Source organism: Lingula anatina, chromosome 9 (genome assembly GCF_051362555.1).
Source record: "Lingula anatina isolate TDL-2025a chromosome 9, LinAna3.0, whole genome shotgun sequence".
In the NCBI taxonomy this organism is placed as follows: Eukaryota; Metazoa; Brachiopoda; class Lingulata; order Lingulida; family Lingulidae; genus Lingula; species Lingula anatina.
In genome coordinates this window covers 10547800-10569570 of record NC_141775.1, presented here as the reverse complement: position 1 = coordinate 10569570, position 21771 = coordinate 10547800, and the positions used below count along the sequence as shown (strand labels likewise).

General features: G+C 37.4%; 2 protein-coding genes and 2 non-coding genes across 5 annotated transcripts; 3 read left to right on the top strand and 1 right to left on the bottom strand.

Moving 5' to 3' along the window:
• Positions 1-844: 844 nt before the first annotated feature.
• Positions 845-3512, top strand: LOC106152522 (uncharacterized). The gene is made up of 3 exons (XM_013526133.2): positions 845-932; positions 2247-2433; positions 2624-3512. The coding sequence occupies exons 1-3, from the start codon at positions 903-905 to the stop codon at positions 3169-3171; spliced, it is 765 nt and encodes a 254-aa protein (XP_013381587.2). The 5' UTR covers positions 845-902; the 3' UTR covers positions 3172-3512.
• A 330-nt stretch (positions 3513-3842) lies between these two features.
• Trnaq-cug (transfer RNA glutamine (anticodon CUG)) lies at positions 3843-3914 on the top strand. Its single transcript has one exon. It is a non-coding gene; the product is annotated as a tRNA-Gln (tRNA).
• A 253-nt stretch (positions 3915-4167) lies between these two features.
• Positions 4168-4239, top strand: Trnaq-cug (transfer RNA glutamine (anticodon CUG)). Its single transcript has one exon. It is a non-coding gene; the product is annotated as a tRNA-Gln (tRNA).
• Positions 4240-13901: 9662 nt separating this feature from the next.
• Positions 13902-16818, bottom strand: LOC106152519 (enhancer of split mbeta protein-like). Of its 2 annotated transcripts, none has more exons than XM_013526128.3 (3): positions 16655-16818; positions 14998-15184; positions 13902-14765 (listed from the first exon to the last, which is right to left on the bottom strand). In XM_013526128.3, the coding sequence occupies exons 1-3, from the start codon at positions 16682-16684 to the stop codon at positions 14254-14256; spliced, it is 729 nt and encodes a 242-aa protein (XP_013381582.2). In that variant the 5' UTR covers positions 16685-16818; the 3' UTR covers positions 13902-14253. The 2 variants fall into 2 exon arrangements, with proteins under 2 accessions (XP_013381582.2, XP_086852142.1); XM_086996016.1 differs by lacking the exon at positions 16655-16818 and adding an exon at positions 15840-15956.
• Positions 16819-21771: the final 4953 nt, after the last annotated feature.

Here is a 21771-nt window from a genome sequence, read left to right as displayed (position 1 = left end):
AATGGAAAGCGCCCTAGATTTGTAATTGCACTGTTAAAAGTCATTTTCGTCAGATAAATATCGACATCTCAATTTAGATGGCTTGTCAGATAGTGTTGCTTTATAAGCGAGAAGCCTTAAACAGTGAAAGAAGAACTGACAGGAGACGGATTACATAAAAGACTACATTTGATAAACTCGTGAGCGAAAGATTACGGCAAGGCGTTTCTATTTGACTTTGAGGCAGGCTTAAACCAAATAATTGTATACGAACCTTCCTTAAACCTTGAAGGTCGTCTTAGTTTATAGCCCCAGAAAATACATTAAATTAAGAAAAAAAAATAAAGAAACAAATATATAACAATGTTCATGCCCTCTGATTTTGAATCAAAGGATTATTCAAATAGAATAGATAGTAAATAGGTAAAAGCATGGCTTGCTAAAACAATGTTGTTCTTTTGTTTCATTTGCGCCCACTTATCTTTTTTGCCAAACATTAATTTGCATAAATCGCCATTAGCAGATTCGATTTTGCAATTCACAACCATCTATTTAGAAGTGAAAATGTACACATACCCTTAGGTCACAAGATAAGTTATATAAGTAAATAGGATAGCTGGCTGATCAATTTAAGACTAGCACGCAAATCTATCAGGTAAGTAACATTCCCAGACAGCTCTCCTTGGCCAATCACAAGCGTCCAAAGAACCTGAGAATCATTTCGTCTAATTTGATTGGCCAACAGCTACGGAATTCACCTGAAAGCGACACGCACCACCTTTTGTCACGTGCGATAAAGACGTCTTAACCTCGCAGTATAAAAGGTCAACCACTAGAGAAACGAGTTAGTTTGTTAGCACACTTCGTCTGATGAACCCAACACCGAATTTCAGGAAGGGATTATATTTCTGATTACACCGAAAATGCAGTCAGAGAAAACACCGACGAGAAAGGTACGTGTTTATGGTGACAATTTGTGACATTTGTGTAGACAGGGAAAAATTCTATCTTTGAACGCAACAGGTGCATTGGCGTGGGGCTCGTGCCTTTTTACAAACGACTGTTTTTTATATATTTTTTAATGGTCCCATTATAGTACAATGGAAACCTTCGCAATTCCACATAGAAAAATTTGGAAAAATCATTTGACATCATCATATCGATTATTCTTTAAAATCCCCAGTGGAAATCGAATTTTTGTTTATTATACACATCATCTTGACGAGTCAGGAATCCAGTTTATTCTGTGTTTATTTGTGCTATGCATGATCTCCACAGCTGTTTTAATTTTACTCAATTTTGTTATACTGTGCAATAAGCGAAGCCCCTAGCCCCTAGCCACCGCGCACTTTAAATTTGTGGTAAAAGTGGTTAAATTAAGACGTTTCGAAATGTGTTGTTGGCGGTATATCACACTCGATGGGTTGTTATTTGACATGTTCATGTGCATGGTGACAATTATAACTTTCCAATTACTATATCCCTCTAACCAACACACACACACACACACACACACACACACACATTGCAAACCTCACTGAATTTTGCGAAAATGGCGTGTGAATAAAACATGTAAACTTTTGCTAAATTTATCGCCTAATATGACGGTCCACGTCTTATTTAGACCTCCTCGAAGGCATGCACTTGTCTGTGACAGTACACTTATTGTGACAGATTCCAAACTAAAAGAATTCCTTTTTTAACAAACGCGTAAGTGTATAAATCAATATGGTTGCACAGGTAGTAATTTGGCAGCCACTTTTTGTTTTGTAGTAGAGATAAGAGAAGGAGGACGGTTGGGGCGGAGAAGCCTAGCTTGTACCCCGTTATCAGGGTTTCTCTTTCTCGCCGGTTCCTTTCATCACATTTTTCAAATGCTTTAGTGTGTATATAAATCAGTGGCACAGTTAGCAATATTTTTGGGTCAACCCTTTTTTTAGCTCAGCAATAAAAATGGACTTAGAGTAACATGCCAACGTTAATTTCGCTCATTTCTACAGCATGATCAGCTCTTATACTTATATATAGCTCTTATATAACGAAATTTTGTCTGATAGATCGGTTTAACGTGAACTAAACGCATTTTAATGCTTCATTAACTTTTAAAGATGATCTTAGTTTATTATTTATTTGATATCTTTGCACATCTTATTCGGGATTGCTGTTTACCAATTATCTACTGAGTCAGACACATTTTTTTTGAAAAAAAAAATACTGATAAACGAAATCTGACTGTATTACTTATTAATTTCTCTGCTTTATTTTAGAGTCTGAAACCACTGTTAGAGAAGCGTCGTCGCGCGCGCATCAACAGTTGTCTCGAAGAGCTGAAGACCATCATCCTCGACGTCATGGAGTCGGACGACGGCTGTAAGAGTTCGAAACTCGAGAAAGCTGACATCCTAGAGCTGACTGTCAGTTATCTAAAGAGACTACGGAAAAACAAGCAAGGAGGTAAGTTTTAATCAAAATTCCATTAACAAACACCCAGCAAATGGCTCCTTGTGTTCATAAAGACTATTATTTTTAGGAGACGCAAAATATCTTATATACAAGACTGAAATGATGTAGAAAATTCTAAATGTGCTTTTTTGTTTGAATGATGTGTTTAATGGTCTCACCGAGATTTTTATACTTGTTTCAGATTTTTCCTTGATTCCCAGAACCCCAAGGACGCCACAATCTCCCCCTACTTACGCGGACGGGTACGAACATTGCGCCAGAGAAATTAACGCCTACCTTCACCACCAGGGAATTAAACCAGAACACAGACTTCAGATGCTTGACCACCTCGCCAACAGCATGCAGCCACCGACCCCGCCTGACCGCTCGGCGTCCCCTGACTCGACTGGTCATTTCTCAAGAGTGAACATCTCTGCGTCCTCTCACTCTCCCGTTGGCCAAGGGTTAGATTTATCGCTCCGAGTGGGCTACAGCAACGTGTTCAATATCACGCCAAATAATGCGCAAACCAAACAACGCCAACTAAAAATTACGACCTCGCCAATAATCTGCGACGACATTCAATGTCTATCTCCGACGCCTTCTTCTCCATCTTCTTCTTCTGCGTCTTCCGCGTCTTCATCGCCGTCACAAACGCCAGGGCGCCATTACGATGTTAGAGGCCATTTTTTCGGTCAACGTAACAACTCAAATCAACAGGTGAGCCAAGAGATGTGGAGACCCTGGTGATTTTTTACAAACTATGACGATGCATTGACATTTCATCGCATTGATCTCACAGCTGACTTTATTCACTGTTTCACTTACTTTGCACAAAAGACAATAACAATTCTATTTCACCAGGTGATGATACAGTTTTCGTCAATAAACAAAGGACATAACTACATTGCCATGATTAAAATTCAGATAAAATATAACATATTATTTTCCATTTGGCAAATAGATATTTTATTTCCTTGTGAATGTGAGCGAAAACACAACGAATAAAGAAAACATTCTTGCCGTAAATATTCAAAATAACAATCAGTGTCTTACAAACATTATTTATTGAAATAAATATTGAAAAGCAACCTGCAAGATGTTATTGCTATTGTTATATATAATGAAAGGTACGAGAGCCCGTAATTTTTTTATTGTTCCAACCTATTTAACATGCTTTTGTCCACTTCCATTCATTTCAATACAGAAAAGATCAGGGGTTTTCTTTTAATCTCATTTCTCTTTTTAATGAGAAACGATATTTAAAGAGATGTGTAGAGGTAAAAATGTTGAGCAAAAAAAAAATAAAATAAAAATAATAAATAAATAAAATAAAATAGAATAATAATTCTCCTAATTTATCTTAAAATAGTGTATAAACAATTATCCTTGTAAAATGGTTCTCCCATCGGTGCATCAGCGGTTCCATGGTGTAATGGTTAGCACTCTGGACTCTGAATCCAGCGATCCGAGTTCAAGTCTCGGTGGAACCTTGATTGATTTTTTAGTCCGGGTCGACTTTTTTTATTTTTCTAATTCCCTCTCCACAATACATGCAAACTAATATTGGTCTATTCTAACGAACGTCGTATAATCGTCACTCTTCATTCAAATAAATAATACAAACGATAGACATATATCTATTGCTACATAAGCTAGTTAATTCGTTTCTTTTATGTTTTCTGGTCGTTCTCTGATTCCAAAGTGTGAAAAAAGGACTTGGACCTCACCCCGTTTACCACCGGAGGTTCCATGGTGTAATGGTTAGCACTCTGGACTCTGAATCCAGCGATCCGAGTTCAAGTCTCGGTGGAACCTATATATGTATCTTTTCAGCCAATATCAAGGAGCCGGTTGTTTTGTAAGTAATGTTGCAACGCTATTATTACTAGGCCACTATGTTCATTAACCGTACTTTCTAATCGTACTGTCTTTTTCGAAGCATAAAGAAAAAATCTGGGTAAATCTAAAAGCAACTGACTTCTCTTATTTCGAAAAGTTAGTACCTCTCTCTATCTCTCTCTCTAACACACACGCGCTCGCACACACACTCTCTACTGTGTTAGAATTGTTCACTTAAAACACAGCAGTAGCAAACTGTAAGAATTTATCTAGTAAGAAATTCGTCTATCGCCGTGAGCATTATACAACAAATAAAACGAATAATTATAAGACACGCAGCCTGTATTCCATGGGTTGACTGACCCCGACGAAATAAATACACAGCAGATCAATTTTGTGACCATTCAGTATCACAATAGGCTGGCACGCGCTGGACGCAAGGCAAAGTTACTTAACGCTCCATCCAAGATAAGGCTTGTTATTCTTTAATTTCTACTTTTCACGGACTAACGCTTATTGCATAATGGTCAAGCGTTCTTTGCTCAGGTGACCGGTAGTGGACGTGGTTTGCCCACCGGACCAAGGTGGGGTCCATATCTATTGGATTAATTGCTAAATTGTTGTCACATTGTAATGTATAACTTGCATGAGAATGTTGAGAAAATGCCCTGCTTCTTGTACAGAAGGTTAAGCGTCATATCACGAAGTTTGGGTTTCTCAATACCTTATGCAAACTAAAACGCAATTGTTGACAATGGTGTAACGTTTGTGCTTGAACCACGAGCGAGAAATATTACTTTGATGTACTGGCTATGATGATTATAATGCGCTCAAAGTTGACCGTCGTCCGCCCGGATGCACAAGCAAACAGACACACGGCGTAGATTTCCTTACAAAAATTCACATGGGACAGCAGGAAAAATAGAAACTTGTCTGTGTCTCACTGTTAAAATTGACTTTCAAGGCTATGAAAATAATATTTTAACTATGCCCAAATCAAAGTAGAAAAGATTTAAAGATGTTCTCCTTGAGATGGAAGGCGATAGCCCAAAATTTTAAAGAATAGCTCCTTTAATATCAATCCTTTACTGAAAATAATTGAGGCACATGTATATATGAAGTTATGAAATGTAATAAACCAAATCACCACGAGAGAGAGAGAGAGAGAGAGAGAGAGAGAGAGAGAGAGAAAGAAACTTCGGGTTGCGAACTGCGTCAAATTTTGATGTACTTGTTAGAGAATAGCTGGATGAATAGATAGGTAGATAGATAAATATGTTCAGGATTTTAGACTTGTCATCTCTTTTAATTCTCATCAGTTAATTCTTGCGCTGTCACTTGTAAACGGTGCGAAAAACAAACATGTCAACAGTTACCGTACTTACTCTCGACACTAATCCTTGTAGAAATCTCTCTCTCTCTCACACACACACACACACACACACACACAAATATAGTTCCATGAGTTTTTTTTTTTATTTTGATGCCTAAAAATAAAAGAGATAACATAATAATATTATGGATATGAAGAATGCTTGATGAGCACTAAATGTGCACATGGCTTGACATTTGCTGGCTCACTAATCTACGATAAGTAGTATATGTACCTGTAAATAATAAGTATGATAATGAATATCATAACATGGCACGTTAATACCAATCAGCATGTCTTATATTATTGTTACCTTATTTAATGCAATAAAATAAGACAATAGATAATAGATTCCTATTGTCAATGTCAAAATAGTTTGCTACTGACACGCGCGGCTGAGCACGTCGATATGGGTGGCCGTATCAACGAAACCGCATTCAGCAATTGAAAAACCTATAGCAAAAGCCTCACCTCCGAGCGCACGTGCAGTTTGAAAACCCGAAAAAAAAAGGGATCAAATTAAGCAAACTTAGCAAAGAAAACAAACATGACACCCACGTCCTCTTAAGATAATTACATAATTAAAGGAAAAGAATACTAGTGTTGGCAATCGTTGTTAAATTTAAATTGATATTAATTTCACGCTCGACCAGGGACGGAAGGCGCTTTCTCCGCGCGTGCCCCGTTCATGTGACGGACGTGACAGGAATACCGGATACTCGGGAGCTTTAATTTTGCCATAAGATCCCCCAAGCCGGTAAACAAAAGGGGCTATAAACTTGGACTTAATGGTATGAAATTACTTGATGATAGGCTTACCTGTGTTCTGACACTCGGGTACAGACGGATGTAAACCCTCCCCCCTATTTTCAGATCACACCTCGACATACGCGTACTCACGCTGTCCTTCCCTAGATCTGATATGTATTTGCGTTTGTTGTAAGTTGATTGACCACACCCGTAGCCAGCAATTGCAAAAGGTGGGGGAGGGGGGTCTTTTTCTGAAAATATGGACCTTTTGCCGTGAAACCTTAGTTTACCAAGATCATATTTACCCAGAGTGCCCCCCCCCCCCCCCCGCCGTCTGAGTTGATGTAATTTTGTAATTTTCACTTTATATATATCATTTCAATTTTATTATATCCACCAAAAATATTATGCATATTATTTGTTTCCACTGAGCATCTGTTAAACTTGTAAGCCTAAAAATGGCAAAACTTCATTACATAATTTTTATGTGAAGGCAATGAACTTTGTACACCAAGATCAGCATTTTTTGCAGATCTGTACCATCAATTATATCTTTATTTGAAGGCAGTGAACTTTTTACTCCAAGATCAGTATCTTTTGCAGATCTTTATCATGATCTATATTTTTATTTGAAGGCAATGAACTTTTTACTCTAAGATCAACATTTTTGGTAGATCTGTATCATGAATTATATTTTTTTTCTTTGAAGGCAATGAACTTTTTACACCAATATCAGCATCTTTAGCAGATCTGTATCTAGGGCTGTATTCCCAGAGCTTTTAGATCGATCTATCGCGGCGGGGAGTCTCACTAGATTACTGTCAGATAATCCGACTTAAATGTCTGTCCCGCCTACTACAAGCTGTAAGGGGGTAATTAACTTTCGTGCCCGCTCGGCTGACAGCTATTTAGCGTGAACCCCCAGGGAGTTAGGTCGATCTAAAATAGATCGATCTAATCTCTGGAAATGGGGTCTAAGTATAGGTGTAGGCTGTTCGTCCAAGATCTACCGGTAGGACACACACGAGCATTCTCACTATATCTCTCTCTTTTAAACACATACACACACATTCTTTATTATCCACTGATAAAAGATTTGTCTTTCTGTTTATATAACATCAGCAGAATCAAATCAGCACAGTTTCGGTCAACGTCACTTTAACAATGTCAGTGCTCAGATACAAAACGCGAATGCAATCGAACCTGAGGCAAAATGACCAAACAAAACTCATTCCTTTGCCACATTTTTACGCATGGAGAAAGTTATATGTATTGTTGACCAGAGTTCAAAAGTTAGAATATAATTCATTTTGATGTAGTCTCTTGACCTGTACCCAGCAGTTGCGGACAATTTCAAAGGATGCGGAGCGTTCTCTTAAATAAATTTTTGTCAATTTTATCTATTTTTTTTTCTTACCCCCTACCTGTATCTTCGGGTCTGACTCACTCATTATATGAAAAATGTTGGTCCATCAATTCAAAGTTTTCACTCACTATTCTTGGGGTTAAATATAATATGTAGAATTAATCAGTAACTTGCCTGTAGGGAAAGGGATAGTTTGGTCCAAAGAAAAAAGTGTCACCTTTGTTACGTTGTGTTTAACATTATCAACTGCATTCAATTTGAATCAGCATTTTGATTGTATAATACCTTCACAAGTAAAAAAAAAATTCTCGTATGATATATATAGGTCTTATTGCTTTTAAATAATTGATTTATTTTTCAATTTCACGTGTTCACCTTAAAAAGCCCTTCACTTTTGTGTTACCTAATAATGTGATTCAGCCATCAGATTGTAAGGTTGCCCCAGTCATTTTGATAAATCACCTGAAAAAAAATGGCAAAAGACAAAGAAGGCACAATAAATTTCTTTTAAAAGAGAATAGATTTTTGACGGTGCGTCGTGTCATCCTGTCCATCAAAAGTAGACACAAAAAGCTGTGTCGAGGGCGTTAGGACATTGAGAGACGCTTACAGTGCCACAGTGTGTGTTATCGTGTATTGTTTTCTTGTCTCTCTGCCACTTGACAATGACAGCGAAACGCTACATCGATGAAGGGATCTGGAAGACGAGCAATACCCTATATTGTCCTCAGGCCGCTGGTGGCGGTGCTGAGACGATAAACGTTATATTTCGGCTCGGGTTGCACGTTCATTCTTTGGGTATCATATGTACGTCTATACTTAGTACTTCTCTCCTTCCTGCGTTTGCGCGTGTGAGAATGTGCGTTCTTGTACATTGTATCTTGGTTTATGTTTGTGTTTGCGTGTGTGTGTGTGTGTGTGTGTTTGTGTTTGTGTGTGTTTGTGTGTGTGTGTGAGAGAGAGAGAGAGAGAGAGAGAGAGAGAACCTGCCATGTTATTTAATTATTTTTATTAAGAGCACGTTAACCTTGGTTGGTGATTCTCGCAAATCCACATCTATACATTTTCTGTTAAAATTCCGAAGAAAAAGAATCAGGGGAAACATCATATAAAATCTATATTAATCTTAGGTATTTTACTGCTTTGACGTTAGATTCCTTCTTAAATCGAATAATCCTTTATTCAGGAGACGTCGTGATTTCTAGTATTAATCAAAGGTTGCGTCTTCAAAAGGCACACGCATTTCGCCTCGGGCTGTTTTCTCAGTTAAAGCCGGGGCACATAGCAGTGCACGCTCTGATTAAGTTCTGAAAGAGATTTGTACAGAGCGTTCACAGAAGGTCGGGGCATTGGCATTAAAATCGCCGCCGGGCAAAGGCACGAGTTTTTGTAATCCCAAAGATCAATTTCATAAATAAAAACGTTGTTGCACCTTCCTCACGCTGAGAAATTAATCCCTGACATTGCTGTACGTAGTGAATGCTTGTGCACGTGCAATATGAAGAGGAATTTTACACGTTGGGCTTATTTCATTCTTTGCTTGACTTACGAAAGTTGAATGGTCGATCAGTTGTTAATGACCTTTACTTTAAAACATCAAATTTAACCCAGAGAGTAAGTATTTCACGTTCTTCTCACACATATTTTCTTTCTTTCTTTTTAAAAGCTCGTGGTTCACCACCGGTATAAAAGGTGAAGAAGATTATCTGATATGCTGATTGTGCTCTTAAAATGAAAATACTTATTTGCAATTAAATCCTCTAATTTTCATTTGCTACAAGATACATATCATAATGTCTGGTATACATTTGTCATCCATACATTGTCTGTTATAGATGTATTACCAAACATGAGTTCAGTCAATGAAAATGTCTTGTTACTTATTATGATCTCCGTGTAACTGTATTTACAACCTTTTTACTCATCAAACTCTACCTCCCTCTCATTTATAGGTTGCATGTGTCACTTAGAGCTAATGTTTACAGGTATTTTGCCATTCGCTATTGCACATAGCTGCATGCAAACATATAAAATGTCGCTGAACAGTATGAAAATTGTACGTGCGCGAACTATGCAACATGTTCTGTGTGACTGCCCGTTCACAGCCGGCTTAAGAGAGAAATTCACTAACTTGGAATTCAGAATTCAGATCAGTAACATCTTTTTTTCGGCAAACAAATTTGCTAGTGATATATGTTAATATATGTTTATCCCTCCAATTCAATTCCAATGTATATATTCCCTACTGTGTGGGTACAATTTTAAGAAATTTTAAAAGACACCACTCAATTTTTGGCTATATTTTTTTATTCAAATTATTTTTAAAGTTTATCTATTTAAAAATTTACCATATCCACATAAAAAAAAAACTTAGCCCGCTTTCACTTAACCGTCTACCTAATGTCTTCGTATTTTAGTCAATGCTTTACACTTGCTGATCTTCCACTAATATACACTCTTGCCCAAAATGGTTGGTACACGGAATTTTGGGATGCATATCGCCCTGTTTCTTTCATTATTATTGATATTACCAAATTAATACTGTTTATATTGTTAAATATGTGAAGCTGGAGGATTGGTAAAGTCAAGGAGAAACAACCAATGGAAGTGTGAAAAAAGCGTTAATTTATTTAGGTTTTTTTTCACATGGCCCCAAAAAAGTACTTTATTTTACATAACAGTACCAAGTGAAAAATTAAACATAAATTTTTACTGTGAGTGACAATTAATATGAAATTAGGGAAAATTGCCAAGAAACATCTTCAGAGTTCATTATTAATCTCAATAGCGGGTATGTCCACCCCGAGCTTGGATAATGGCCGCCAAACGGCGTGGCATACTGTGAACTAGAGTTACAGCTCTTTGGAGAGAAATTCTGGTCCATTCATCTTGAAGGGCATCTCGCAATTCATATAGATTTGCACGGGGAGGGTTTCTCCTCTGAATAGCACGACCAAGTTCGTCCCACATGTGCTCAATTGGGTTTGCATCTGGGCTTATTGCTGGCTGTGGCATCAGCTGAATGTTGTTTTGTCGGATAAAGTCTGCAATTAAGCGGGCTGTGTGTTGAGTTGCATTGTCATGTTGCAATCTAAAATTGTCTCTGTATATCCCTCTTGCGAACGGTTCCAGGTTCTGCTGGAGAATGTCTCTGTATCTGGCAGCGTTAAGGTTTTCATCCAGAGGAACCAATGGGCAAATGCCATTGCTGCAAATGGCACCCCAAACATGTACAGAACCACCTCCTCCAGCTATTGTTTCCTGGATATTTTCAGTAAACAGCCTCCCCCCAGAGAGCCTACGCACTCTCATAGCTGGAGGAGGTGGTTCTGTACAAGTTTTGGAGTGCCATTTGCAGCAACGGCATTTGCCCATTGGTTCCTCTGGATGAAAACCTTAACGCTGCCAGATACAGAGACATTCTCCAGCAGAACCTGGAACCGTTCGCAAGAGGGATATACAGAGACAATTTTAGATTGCAACATGACAATGCAACTCAACACACAGCCCGCTTAATTGCAGACTTTATCCGACAAAACAACATTCAGCTGATGCCACAGCCAGCAATAAGCCCAGATGCAAACCCAATTGAGCACATGTGGGACGAACTTGGTCGTGCTATTCAGAGGAGAAACCCTCCCCGTGCAAATCTATATGAATTGCGAGATGCCCTTCAAGATGAATGGACCAGAATTTCTCTCCAAAGAGCTGTAACTCTAGTTCACAGTATGCCACGCCGTTTGGCGGCCATTAACCAAGCTCGGGGTGGACATACCCGCTATTGAGATTAATAATGAACTCTGAAGATGTTTCTTGACAATTTCCCCTAATTTCATATTAATTGTCACTCACAGTATAAATTTATATTTAATTTTTCACTTGGTACTGTTATGTAAAAAAAGGTACTCTTTTTTGGGGCATGAGAAAAAAAACCTAAATAAATTAACGCTTTTTTCACATTTGCATTGGTTGTTTCTCCATGACTTAACCAATCCCCCAGCTTCACATATTTAACAATATAAACAGTTTTAATTTGGTACTATCAAATAATAATGAAAGAAACAGGGCGATATGCATCCCAAAATTTCCGTGTACCAACCATTTTGGGCAAGAGTGTACATTTGTGTGATATATACTCGTTTCACCTTGTGCAAGCGTTGCGAAATAAATATGTATGATTCAGTCTCACGCGGTGACCGGTAAAAGTCAAGCTAAAGAACTCATGACCATTGTAAAGGTTCGAGGAAAGACTGAGTCACAAAACTAGGGCTGGGCTAAAACCCTCGAGGTCCATTCCCCCTCGAGGGCCTCACACGAGAGTCCATGATTTTATCACGAGGTGGAAATAACCAATTTATTGCACGGTAGTTACGTGAACTCGTGAGCTGACATCAAGGTTTATCAAAAGGCGGATATCAGAGCCAGGAAGGGGGGGGGGGGGGGGGAGAGGGAGGTTTGGAAGAGGGCGATTATGTTTGTGCTTCTTTCCCTTCTTGATATTCATATCCCACCAGTGTTACGCTGTATATACTTCCATATGTCGCTGACAGAATTGTTGCTTAAATGTCTGTTACAACAAATATTTGAAAGGCAATTTTTCAGTGATTTTTGAAACATGCAAACAGCGAATTCCATTTTCTTTATAGTTCATTCCCAAAGTGCTTTTTTTAATCGTTCTCTTTTAAACGCCCCCCCCCTTGTCGCAATTTACAAATTAAAAAAATGAATTATTATGCATTAATTAATACTAATAATAATAATAATAATAATAATAATAATAATAATAATAATTATAATAATAATAATAATAATAATAATAATAATAATAAATAAAATGAATTGTTATGAATCAATTAGTAATAAGAACTAAATAGATGAATAAATAAAAAGTCCTAAAAGATATAGCCTTTTTGAACGAGTGTATGAAAACGACAATCAAACAATTCATATGTCACAAGATAATAGTCTTTCTCGGGACAGGAAGGAAGAATCGGGATAGATAATAATTTACCTGAACAATCACCTGTAGTGACTTTTTATTACCTTGAGGAGAGGAAAATATAACATCAAATATTCATCGTCAGTAATTGGCTTCCGTCACTTGCGGGGTTTTTGATGAAAAGATAAAAAGATCCAACCGAAAACGGGAGCTGTCGGAATCTTTGTTCTCCTCGTGACTGCGAGTAAGAGGTGACTTAATTATTATCCAGTTCACACCCTTGGCAACGTCACGCGCTGTTGTTACGTCACAGGGGTGTGTCTACATGTACAATATGACAGGTTATTTTATCTACATTGGTATTACTCGCGGAGGATCTTTTGATGCTTTGCTCACTAGCTGGACATCGGGGACAGTGTGATTTACTCTTTCTGTCCTTGGGACAGGAGATATACGGAAACTTTCAAAGACCTGCCTCACATTAGCCCCATATTAAACCAACATGTTCCCACCCTAGCATCACGGGCATTCAATCATTTCCCTCTACCAGAGAGATTACAGATTCATTTTTCCCTAGATTTTCACAGATATGTCTCTGGCTTATTCATGACACAAATCTCTACTCGTGCTGAAGAAAAGTGCATAATATTTAATTATGGAGTACGGTTCCCAATCGTCATTGAAGGCCAATAATGGTTTTTAGTAGAAAAAACTATAAAAATAAATTATTTTTAGGAAATTTCAGCCATTATCTTTCGTTACCAAGATAAACCGAAACCGTGGATAATTTTGTGATATTTTACCTCGTTTTCGCGTAAATTTTATTTCTTTACCCGCAAGAGGGAAATTCACCAGCCTTTATTACCATTACAAGTGAGAAGATGCAGAAAACTTTCACTGGGACTCACTGCTCAAGTAAAGTTTTTTAAAGACCGACTCTTTTTAACCACTGTAGTCACTTTACAAAATTAATGGATCATTTTTTTCTTTTAATCTCGTAGGTACTTCTTCATGAATTGACGAGGGACAAACTTTCCCCGGGGTCCAACTAGCCCAGGTCTTCCTTACGCTTGACATTTTTAAAAACGCGCACACATTCACAGACAGACGCGCGTGCATACGTAAACATACGCAGACAAATACCATTTTAACACAGGCAAATAGTCCCGAAGATAGTATAACAATCAATTGACACTAATCAAATCGTATCATGTGATTTTTTTCAATATTTATTTTTGTCGATTTCAAAATTAATCTTTGACAGCAGGAGGATAGTTAGTTATATGTGGCGTTGTAATTTATTTTAACAAAACATGAAAAGTTCAAAGTGAGCGTTTCTCTGTTTCAATACAAATAAAAAATAAATAAATAAATAGGCCTATAAAGATAATATTTTACTTGTTCATTTACATCACTGTAGATCGTCATTGCAGAATTTCACTGTCAAATTGATTTCATGTTGGCATTGAATTAGATAATTTACCAATAACTTCCCATTATTGTATACACCACAATAAAATTGTTTGTTTTTGTCAGATATTTGGTTTAACTAAGTCAACGTCATCACCAGGGTCGCCATATCATCTGACTTTCTTCTTGACAACCATGGTTGGCATGGTAATTGGAAAAATGACGTCCATGACCACGAACGAAATGGCGCCTTCTCATCTGATTGGACGATGCTGACAAATAACTGTGAGGCGCAGTTTGTTTTTGCTCATCTCTTACTGACTTATTTGCAATATTCAGCGTGCGATCTCCTTTCAGTTCTACATTTCGGATGCGCAGATGGTTTTTTGGTGTCGCGCCGAGAGACAAATCCACGGGGGAGTTGGCAGGCGAGGCGATGCGACCTCTTGTGGACTCGCTTGTGGAATCAGGAGACGACGAACGTTCAGGAGAGGTTGACGCCTGCAATCTGTTAGCGAGATGATCGAGCATCTGGAGTCTGAGTTCTGGTTTCATAGTCTGTTTGCTGACGAAATAATTGATTTCATTGGCGCAGTGATTGTATCCGTCCGCGTAGGTTGGTGAAGAGGTCGCGGGCCTGGCTTGTCTTGATACCATGGGCAAATCTGAGTTAAAAATAAATAATTGATTATTTTTAAGTTAAAACAAATTATATAAGTCAACGACAAACCAAAATGTTTAAAATTACAATATTTCCAGTGGTCTATTTTTTCTTTCAATTCGGAACTCAACTTATGTTTTGATAATTATTTTTACATTCTAATAGGCCTACCTCCCAAACGTAAAACGTAGGCCTACTCTAAAAAACAACGAAATACATTATGTAATGAAACGTACTGTTTTGCTGGTTTTTCCTTAATTTCTTCAAGTAGCTGACGGTCAGCTCTAGGATGTCAGCTTTCTCGAGTTTCGAGCTCTTACAGCCGTCGTCTGACTCCATGACGTCGAGGATGATGGTCTTCAGCTCTTCGAGACAACTGTTGATGCGCGCGCGACGACGCTTCTCTAACAGTGGTTTGAGACTCTAAAATAAAACAGAAAAGATTTGATTAAGAGAAAATTAAGATGAAGTTTTTCTTAAATAATCTTCTCCTAAAAATATTGATTTATAATCTGTCAATTAATATATTTACACATTAGGCCTATAGCAAAGTGCACTTCTTAAGTGACATGACATACATGTATATACTCCGACTTAGAAAATATGCTAATACAGGAATAACTGTGTTATAACATATGAAAAGTAATTGTTTACGTCAACTCATATGCACCTACATGTATATTAACCCCCAAGCACCCTCCTCCCCTAAAACAAGAAGGGCACTCCTATCTCTATATCAAAACTAAAAACAAGCTACCTGCCAGGGTCTAATTGGGGCTTAAAACCTTTAATCACGCGTTCTCTTACACATAATTAGTTTTCTTCAAGTTTGTCTCGATTTAAGCGCTTTCGCTGATAGGTTAGGACTGCTATCATCAGCTATGTATTTGATTGTTTTAAGGGTAACATGACGAGGAGTATATTAAATTTTGTCTGCGGTCAGTATGAAATACAGTGTTATCCACATTATAAAAGTAGTAAAATACTGAAAGAAACGATGGCATTTCTATAAGCTTGCGACTGGTATATAATTAACCGATAAAGATCTAACTTGTTAAGACCCGAAACCTGAAATCACCTTGTTGAGGAGTAGAACGCTGATTGTCACGGGTTTTGACAGGTGTCGACGCCCTAATAAGGAGGAAGACCGTATCAGCCCGTCATATCTCTATCTCTCTCTACCAGGACAAACAAACTGACAAATAAGTAGTAGTAAAACCATGATTTATTCACCCGAGTCGTACACAATATTCCGTCAAAAAATAATTAAAGTGCACTGAGGTAACGTACCAACTACAAGGTGCCCCAGCAGATAAAACTTACTTTTTCACCTGTTTATCTATTTTAAACGCTGGTCTAATTGGTCGTTAAGTTTACACAGTATTAATTATATGATGGAAACGGAATATCACTTTACAAGTCGCCCCATAATTTATAAATTATTATTATGATATTGTTTTTGCTTTGGTATTATTGAATATTAGTAAGGTCACGGTGCAGTTTGCCCCAAATCGAAAGAATACTCATAGCAGATGAGTGTCGGATCTAAAATTTTGATAAAGTCGCCTTGGCTTGATTGTTCAAATATTAAAGGTAAATTGCCTGTAAGCATTTCAGTCTTTCTTGATTGCTTTTCTTTTACTAATCAACCATCAATAAAACGTTGCATTCCTGTTTAGATCCGCGTAATTTCACTGGATTCAAGCTGTTCAAACTTTATGGAATAGATGTATCTATGAATTACAGTACTGACATGTAAAGATGTCGACTTAAGTCAACGAAATAAAAGGCTAAAAACACCGTTTGGGTTCTGAATGGAAGAGAGAGTCAAAGCTTTTTCATTTACCACAATGCAAAACAAAGTATACAACTTTTAAAAATCATAGAACTCACCTTTCTGTTTAAAACTTTATCCGCCTCCATGTCAAAAAGCAGTGGTAATCTTGCTCTGGTAAATATAGTAATTTAGAACGTTTAAGTTATACCTAGTAGTTTTCTCTAGATGCTGAATTAAGATGTACGACGGATTTCAGTCACAGCGTTTGACTTGGGACTTCCAGGTGAGCGCCTTATATCACGCGTGCGAATGCGGACAGCAGGTCGACCTCAGGTGAATTCCCGCGCTTCTGACCAATCAGGTGCTCCGTTTCTTTCCCAGCTTGCCACGGTGTATTTCATTGGGTAATAATGATGACATGGTAAACAATCATTATGTGGCAAGTGTCACGCGGAACTGACTCAGGATATCTGCTGATTAAAAAATATGGTTATCTTTTCTCAGGCATAGTTGTCACGTGTCATGATATATTTTGAGTAAAATCAAATAGGGATAATGTCAGTTTGTTTTTTCTATCCATCTTTGACTGTTATTTTATTTCTATTATCTTGATCATTCTTTATTTCCACTGCACCCATCCTTGCAGTTAAGAGTAGTTACCTATTTACACATTGTCGGCATGGATTAATGTTCTTTGACTCAGGACGAAAATGACTTTGTCCATTTATAAAATGGATCATTTTAATAAAAATTCTTCAAAGAATTTGGAATGTGTTTTTGTTAAAAATGGCATAGAATATTTATGGACATGAAGCTAGTGGTTCAACAAGTAAAATCAACGATACGAAAAATATGGCTTATTCAAAATTTAAAATAGTTTATCTAATTTCAGTTGTGAGAAATCAAGATAATACGCACTATGCTGCACACTAAGTAAAGAAAAAAAACGCAAAGGAGGCAAATCTGGGTGGTCCATGGTCTAAAGTTACCCTTCACCAGGGTGTCGGATAAATTATGTGCACAGTAGAGAAAAGGGTACATATCTGTAAACATTCAGTGAAAAAAATCGATTTGTGATCCTGGAGAGGGTAGTCTAAATTTCAATTTACCACGTGGACGATGGTGTAGTTGTTGAAAATGCGAAAAATAGGATAGAAATATGCATAACTAGTGAGTGAATAACCACAGAAATGAAGTTACTATCTAGTGAAAAATCCTTCCTGTGTCTTTGGTGGAAAGTTGGTGCTCCAAGTCCGGTTTCAAAGCTGGATATTGTGATTCGCAATTAACAACCAAAACACTCGCGTCCTTCAGAACACGCCGGTATTGTGTGTTATTATTAGTGTTCTCTGAACGCTTAATCAGCGTATCACAACTCCAGCGGCGACGCGGCGTCTCGTCCTGGCGTTATAATAGACGTCGAGGGCCCAAATATTCACACTTAACTCGCTAAGTCCTTTTAAGGATCTGAACAACGCAAAGGGTGCTCGTCCCCTGCGGCCACTTTTTGGAGGTGGTCAATCGGACCAAATCAGATTGCGATGGACGTTTATTGTAGTACCAATAATCTCTGTAGAGTTACGACATGTGTAAAGAAGGTCTGAAAGTGCGACAAATGACGGCTACGTTGGGAAGATTAGGCTTGGGAATATTTTCAAGCGCCTGTTAAAAACAGCGCTCAGTCATCATGGGTCGATTCATTTTATTTGTTCTTTTATCTATTATAACTATTATCATTATTATTTTCAATTTACCGAAAACTGTTAAGTTTACAAAGAAGTTTCTCGTAACTCTCTGGCACATAGGGGATATCAAGATATTTATTTTTATTGTATTGCCTCAAACATTTTTTATAGGCTGCACATCAGTCCTATAAATACTATGACAAATATCTTAGATCATTTTCATTTCACATTCTGGAACACAATCCTTAGTTGGCACAATTATAATAGAATTAATTGGTGATGGAGAACAGATAGCCCGATAGATATATCACCTAAAATCTAAAAATTCTATTCTTTTTACATGATAAATTGTGTACAACAGTTTAAAAAAGCTCGTGATATGATTTGTTTATGTGATAGCTTGATCAATTGTCTTTTGAATGTTTTTAATATTTTTCTAGTCTTTGTTAAATTTTTCTACTTTACCATATTTAGTGTGATTTCAATTTTTTTTGCGTGTGTTACATTCTATGTCAGACTCATTACCCTTTATTTAATTCACCTTAAGGTGGCAATTAAATAAATAAATTAATTAAAAATTACCGGAGATCCCAGGTATTTTTTCTAAACTATATGTTTTACTTGTCTGTGAGTTTTCCACGTCTGAAATATCGCGACAGCTATGTTGTTGATTCTTAGGACCACAACCTGTTTTACTTTATTTTTCACACCTAACTGATCAAGTATTTTGATACCTCAAATCACAGACATTTTCCCTAATCTGTAGTCCCTGAGTTTTCCACACTTTACTGCTCTGTTGACTTATTAATACCTATGATCGCAACCAATTTCCCTTAAATGTTTCACTCAGTGTTACGTAAGGAGCATAAAATTCTCAAATCGTCTGTCATAGTACATACAGGACTGGTATACAACCAACCACCAAATAAATACTTCTATTACTTCCACTACTACTATTTCTACTACTACTTTTACTGCTTTTACTACTACTACTACTACTAAAAAATAATAAAACCGAAGGATCTAAACCATGTAAAACTATTGGATTTTCAAACAGCATGCGTATCGGCATATTTCTACGGTGACAGCCTAAGGAGTCAGGTGACCGTGCGGTGGCATGAAATGTCAGGACAGGTGTGGTGACAATCACCACCTCATTGTCACCTTGTCACTGTGTCACCTTGCCTTTGTGTGGCATTGCCCGTGTGACGTCGGCCTTGTCACCTTATCACCAAAATAAAGTCAATTAACTGTCATAAAATATCCTTCTTAATTTGTGAGGAATAACTACCATTAGTTTGTTTTAATTATATAACTGAGCATCTATCTGCTGTTATGACTTTTTCGGATCCTGTAAAATCATGTCGCCACTACTACAGTATCAAACTCTTTGCATTCTGGTATTTTCGGTTGATTCAGAGTTTAAATATAAATAATCTTTTTTTTTTCTTTGTGCATTTCATTGTCTTTTTTCATACAGTTAATAACAAAAAGACAGATATTCAACCAACTACCAAGCAAACAAACAAACAAACAAAAGACAAATATCTAAGATAAAACAAGGATTAATACAGCCATTAATATACAAATTAAAAATTCACATAATTATTGGGACAATTGGACATTCTGATAAAATGTATGAAGTTTCGAGATAACAGCATGGTTGCTTAAATTCTATTTTTATGCTCTTAAAAATGAGAAACAGCATATGGATGAAAACTATTTAAAAAAAACAACTTTTCTTGCTTGAAAATTATTTTATGGCTAAATTTCAGACTATAAGCCCACGACATTTCCTACTGACACATGACACATGATAGAGAAACGATGTCATATTCATATCATTATTTATCATTATATTTTAGTGGAAATGTTAATGTAATATTTTCTAATATGCCTGTGCAGTCCTCCGCAAGTACATAGAAGTATCCCAAACAATGTTCCATTTTAGGTTCTCACCACCTATAGTAAGCTTCTGTTGCATTTTCTGTAGCGTTGTAATGTAGTTTCTAATACGCCCCTTCGGCGGTAAACACCTCTTAACAATACGTAATAACATATAATCTCGCCGTTCCTTAGCTACTTGTCAAGCGGAAAGTCATTAAAGAGCTTGAAGTGGGCCGTGAAATTAATATACAAACTGAACTAGAATTGACCATATTACATCAGAACTTTTACCCACAATACAGTGTTTTTTTTTTCTCTCTCTCTTTTATTTTTTCTCTTTTTAAACTCCGTCTCATATGGTTCGATTTTTATCCCTTTTTTTTTTAGGGAGTCACGTGCCAAAAGGTCATGGCTCTTTAAAGGTTGCCGTGTTTTTAACACTTCTATGGCCGTTCCCCTTAAGGTCAAGATTACCATCAGCACGCGCGGACTGAGCCGGAGAGTGACCAAATTAAGGAACTGACCACGAGTTATCACGGGATAGCACCCATTACTTACCGACATTTCGGCCACGCCAGGAACTGCCCAAGGGTTGATTTGTCATTAGTCACTTCCAAGTCCAAGACCAAACGTGCGACGGGAAGAAAGAATCGGGTTAATTGCTGACTAATTAAGTGTAAAAGGCTATAGGTATGAAAAGAAGGCTAACACCCCTCCCGACGCCGTGTCTGCAACGCTGTTTTCTTTACCTAAGACGCGTGCGCCCGTTATTTGAAAACGGCCGCGATTTGCTCGCTGAACAAACATTTACCTTTGAGTATTTCATCGGTTACTCACTGACATCAATATTTATTCCGGATAGCGAGGTTAATGATAATAAGTTTATTTTGTACATAATCCAGGATTAAGTGCTCAAGCTACAGCCGAGAAGTATTGTCGTGTAACCCCCCCCCCTCCCCACGCCCCTCACCAACCATCCAATCTGTCCAGTGACTCAGTGGCATGAGTTTAAGAACTGGGTCCGGTTACATAAGAAAAACTGAGACAGAAAAGGTTGGTCAAATTTAAAGAACAAAAATTTTGGTTTTGTATTATTTAGGATAAATCTGTAGCAGTCCTCTGATATTGCCATTTATTTCTATAAACACTTGAAATATTCAACCTGTTTGGTCTCGACCTGCTATACTGGTTTGTTTAAGGTTAAAATTTAATTAAACCTTTTATTCTAAAAGTTTTGACCAAATTTTGCTCTTAAGTTCTTTCGTGAAAACACACCAGCGTTATTAGGGATATTCCACTTTAAGACCCCATTCCCATTCCTAGCTCGATCTAGCAGGATCGACCAATCTCCAAAGGGTTTCTCGCTAAATTCACTTAGCTTAAGCGGCTCTGACGTATGACACGCCTACTGAAGCTGTTAGGGGTAATAAACAATCGTTTCGCAGCTACAGTAGGCGTGCTAGACATCTTAACCGCTTAAGTTGAATGCAATTTAATTCATCGAGAATCCCCTCGGAGATAGGATCCTGCTCGATCGACAAAGGTATGGGGATGGGGTTTTAGTCTATGCTATTATAGTTTATACGTAAAGTTAAGTTACGCTTTATAAGTTTATACTTTCAGAACATTCTGTTTTAGAGAAAAAAAGTTAACATATATTA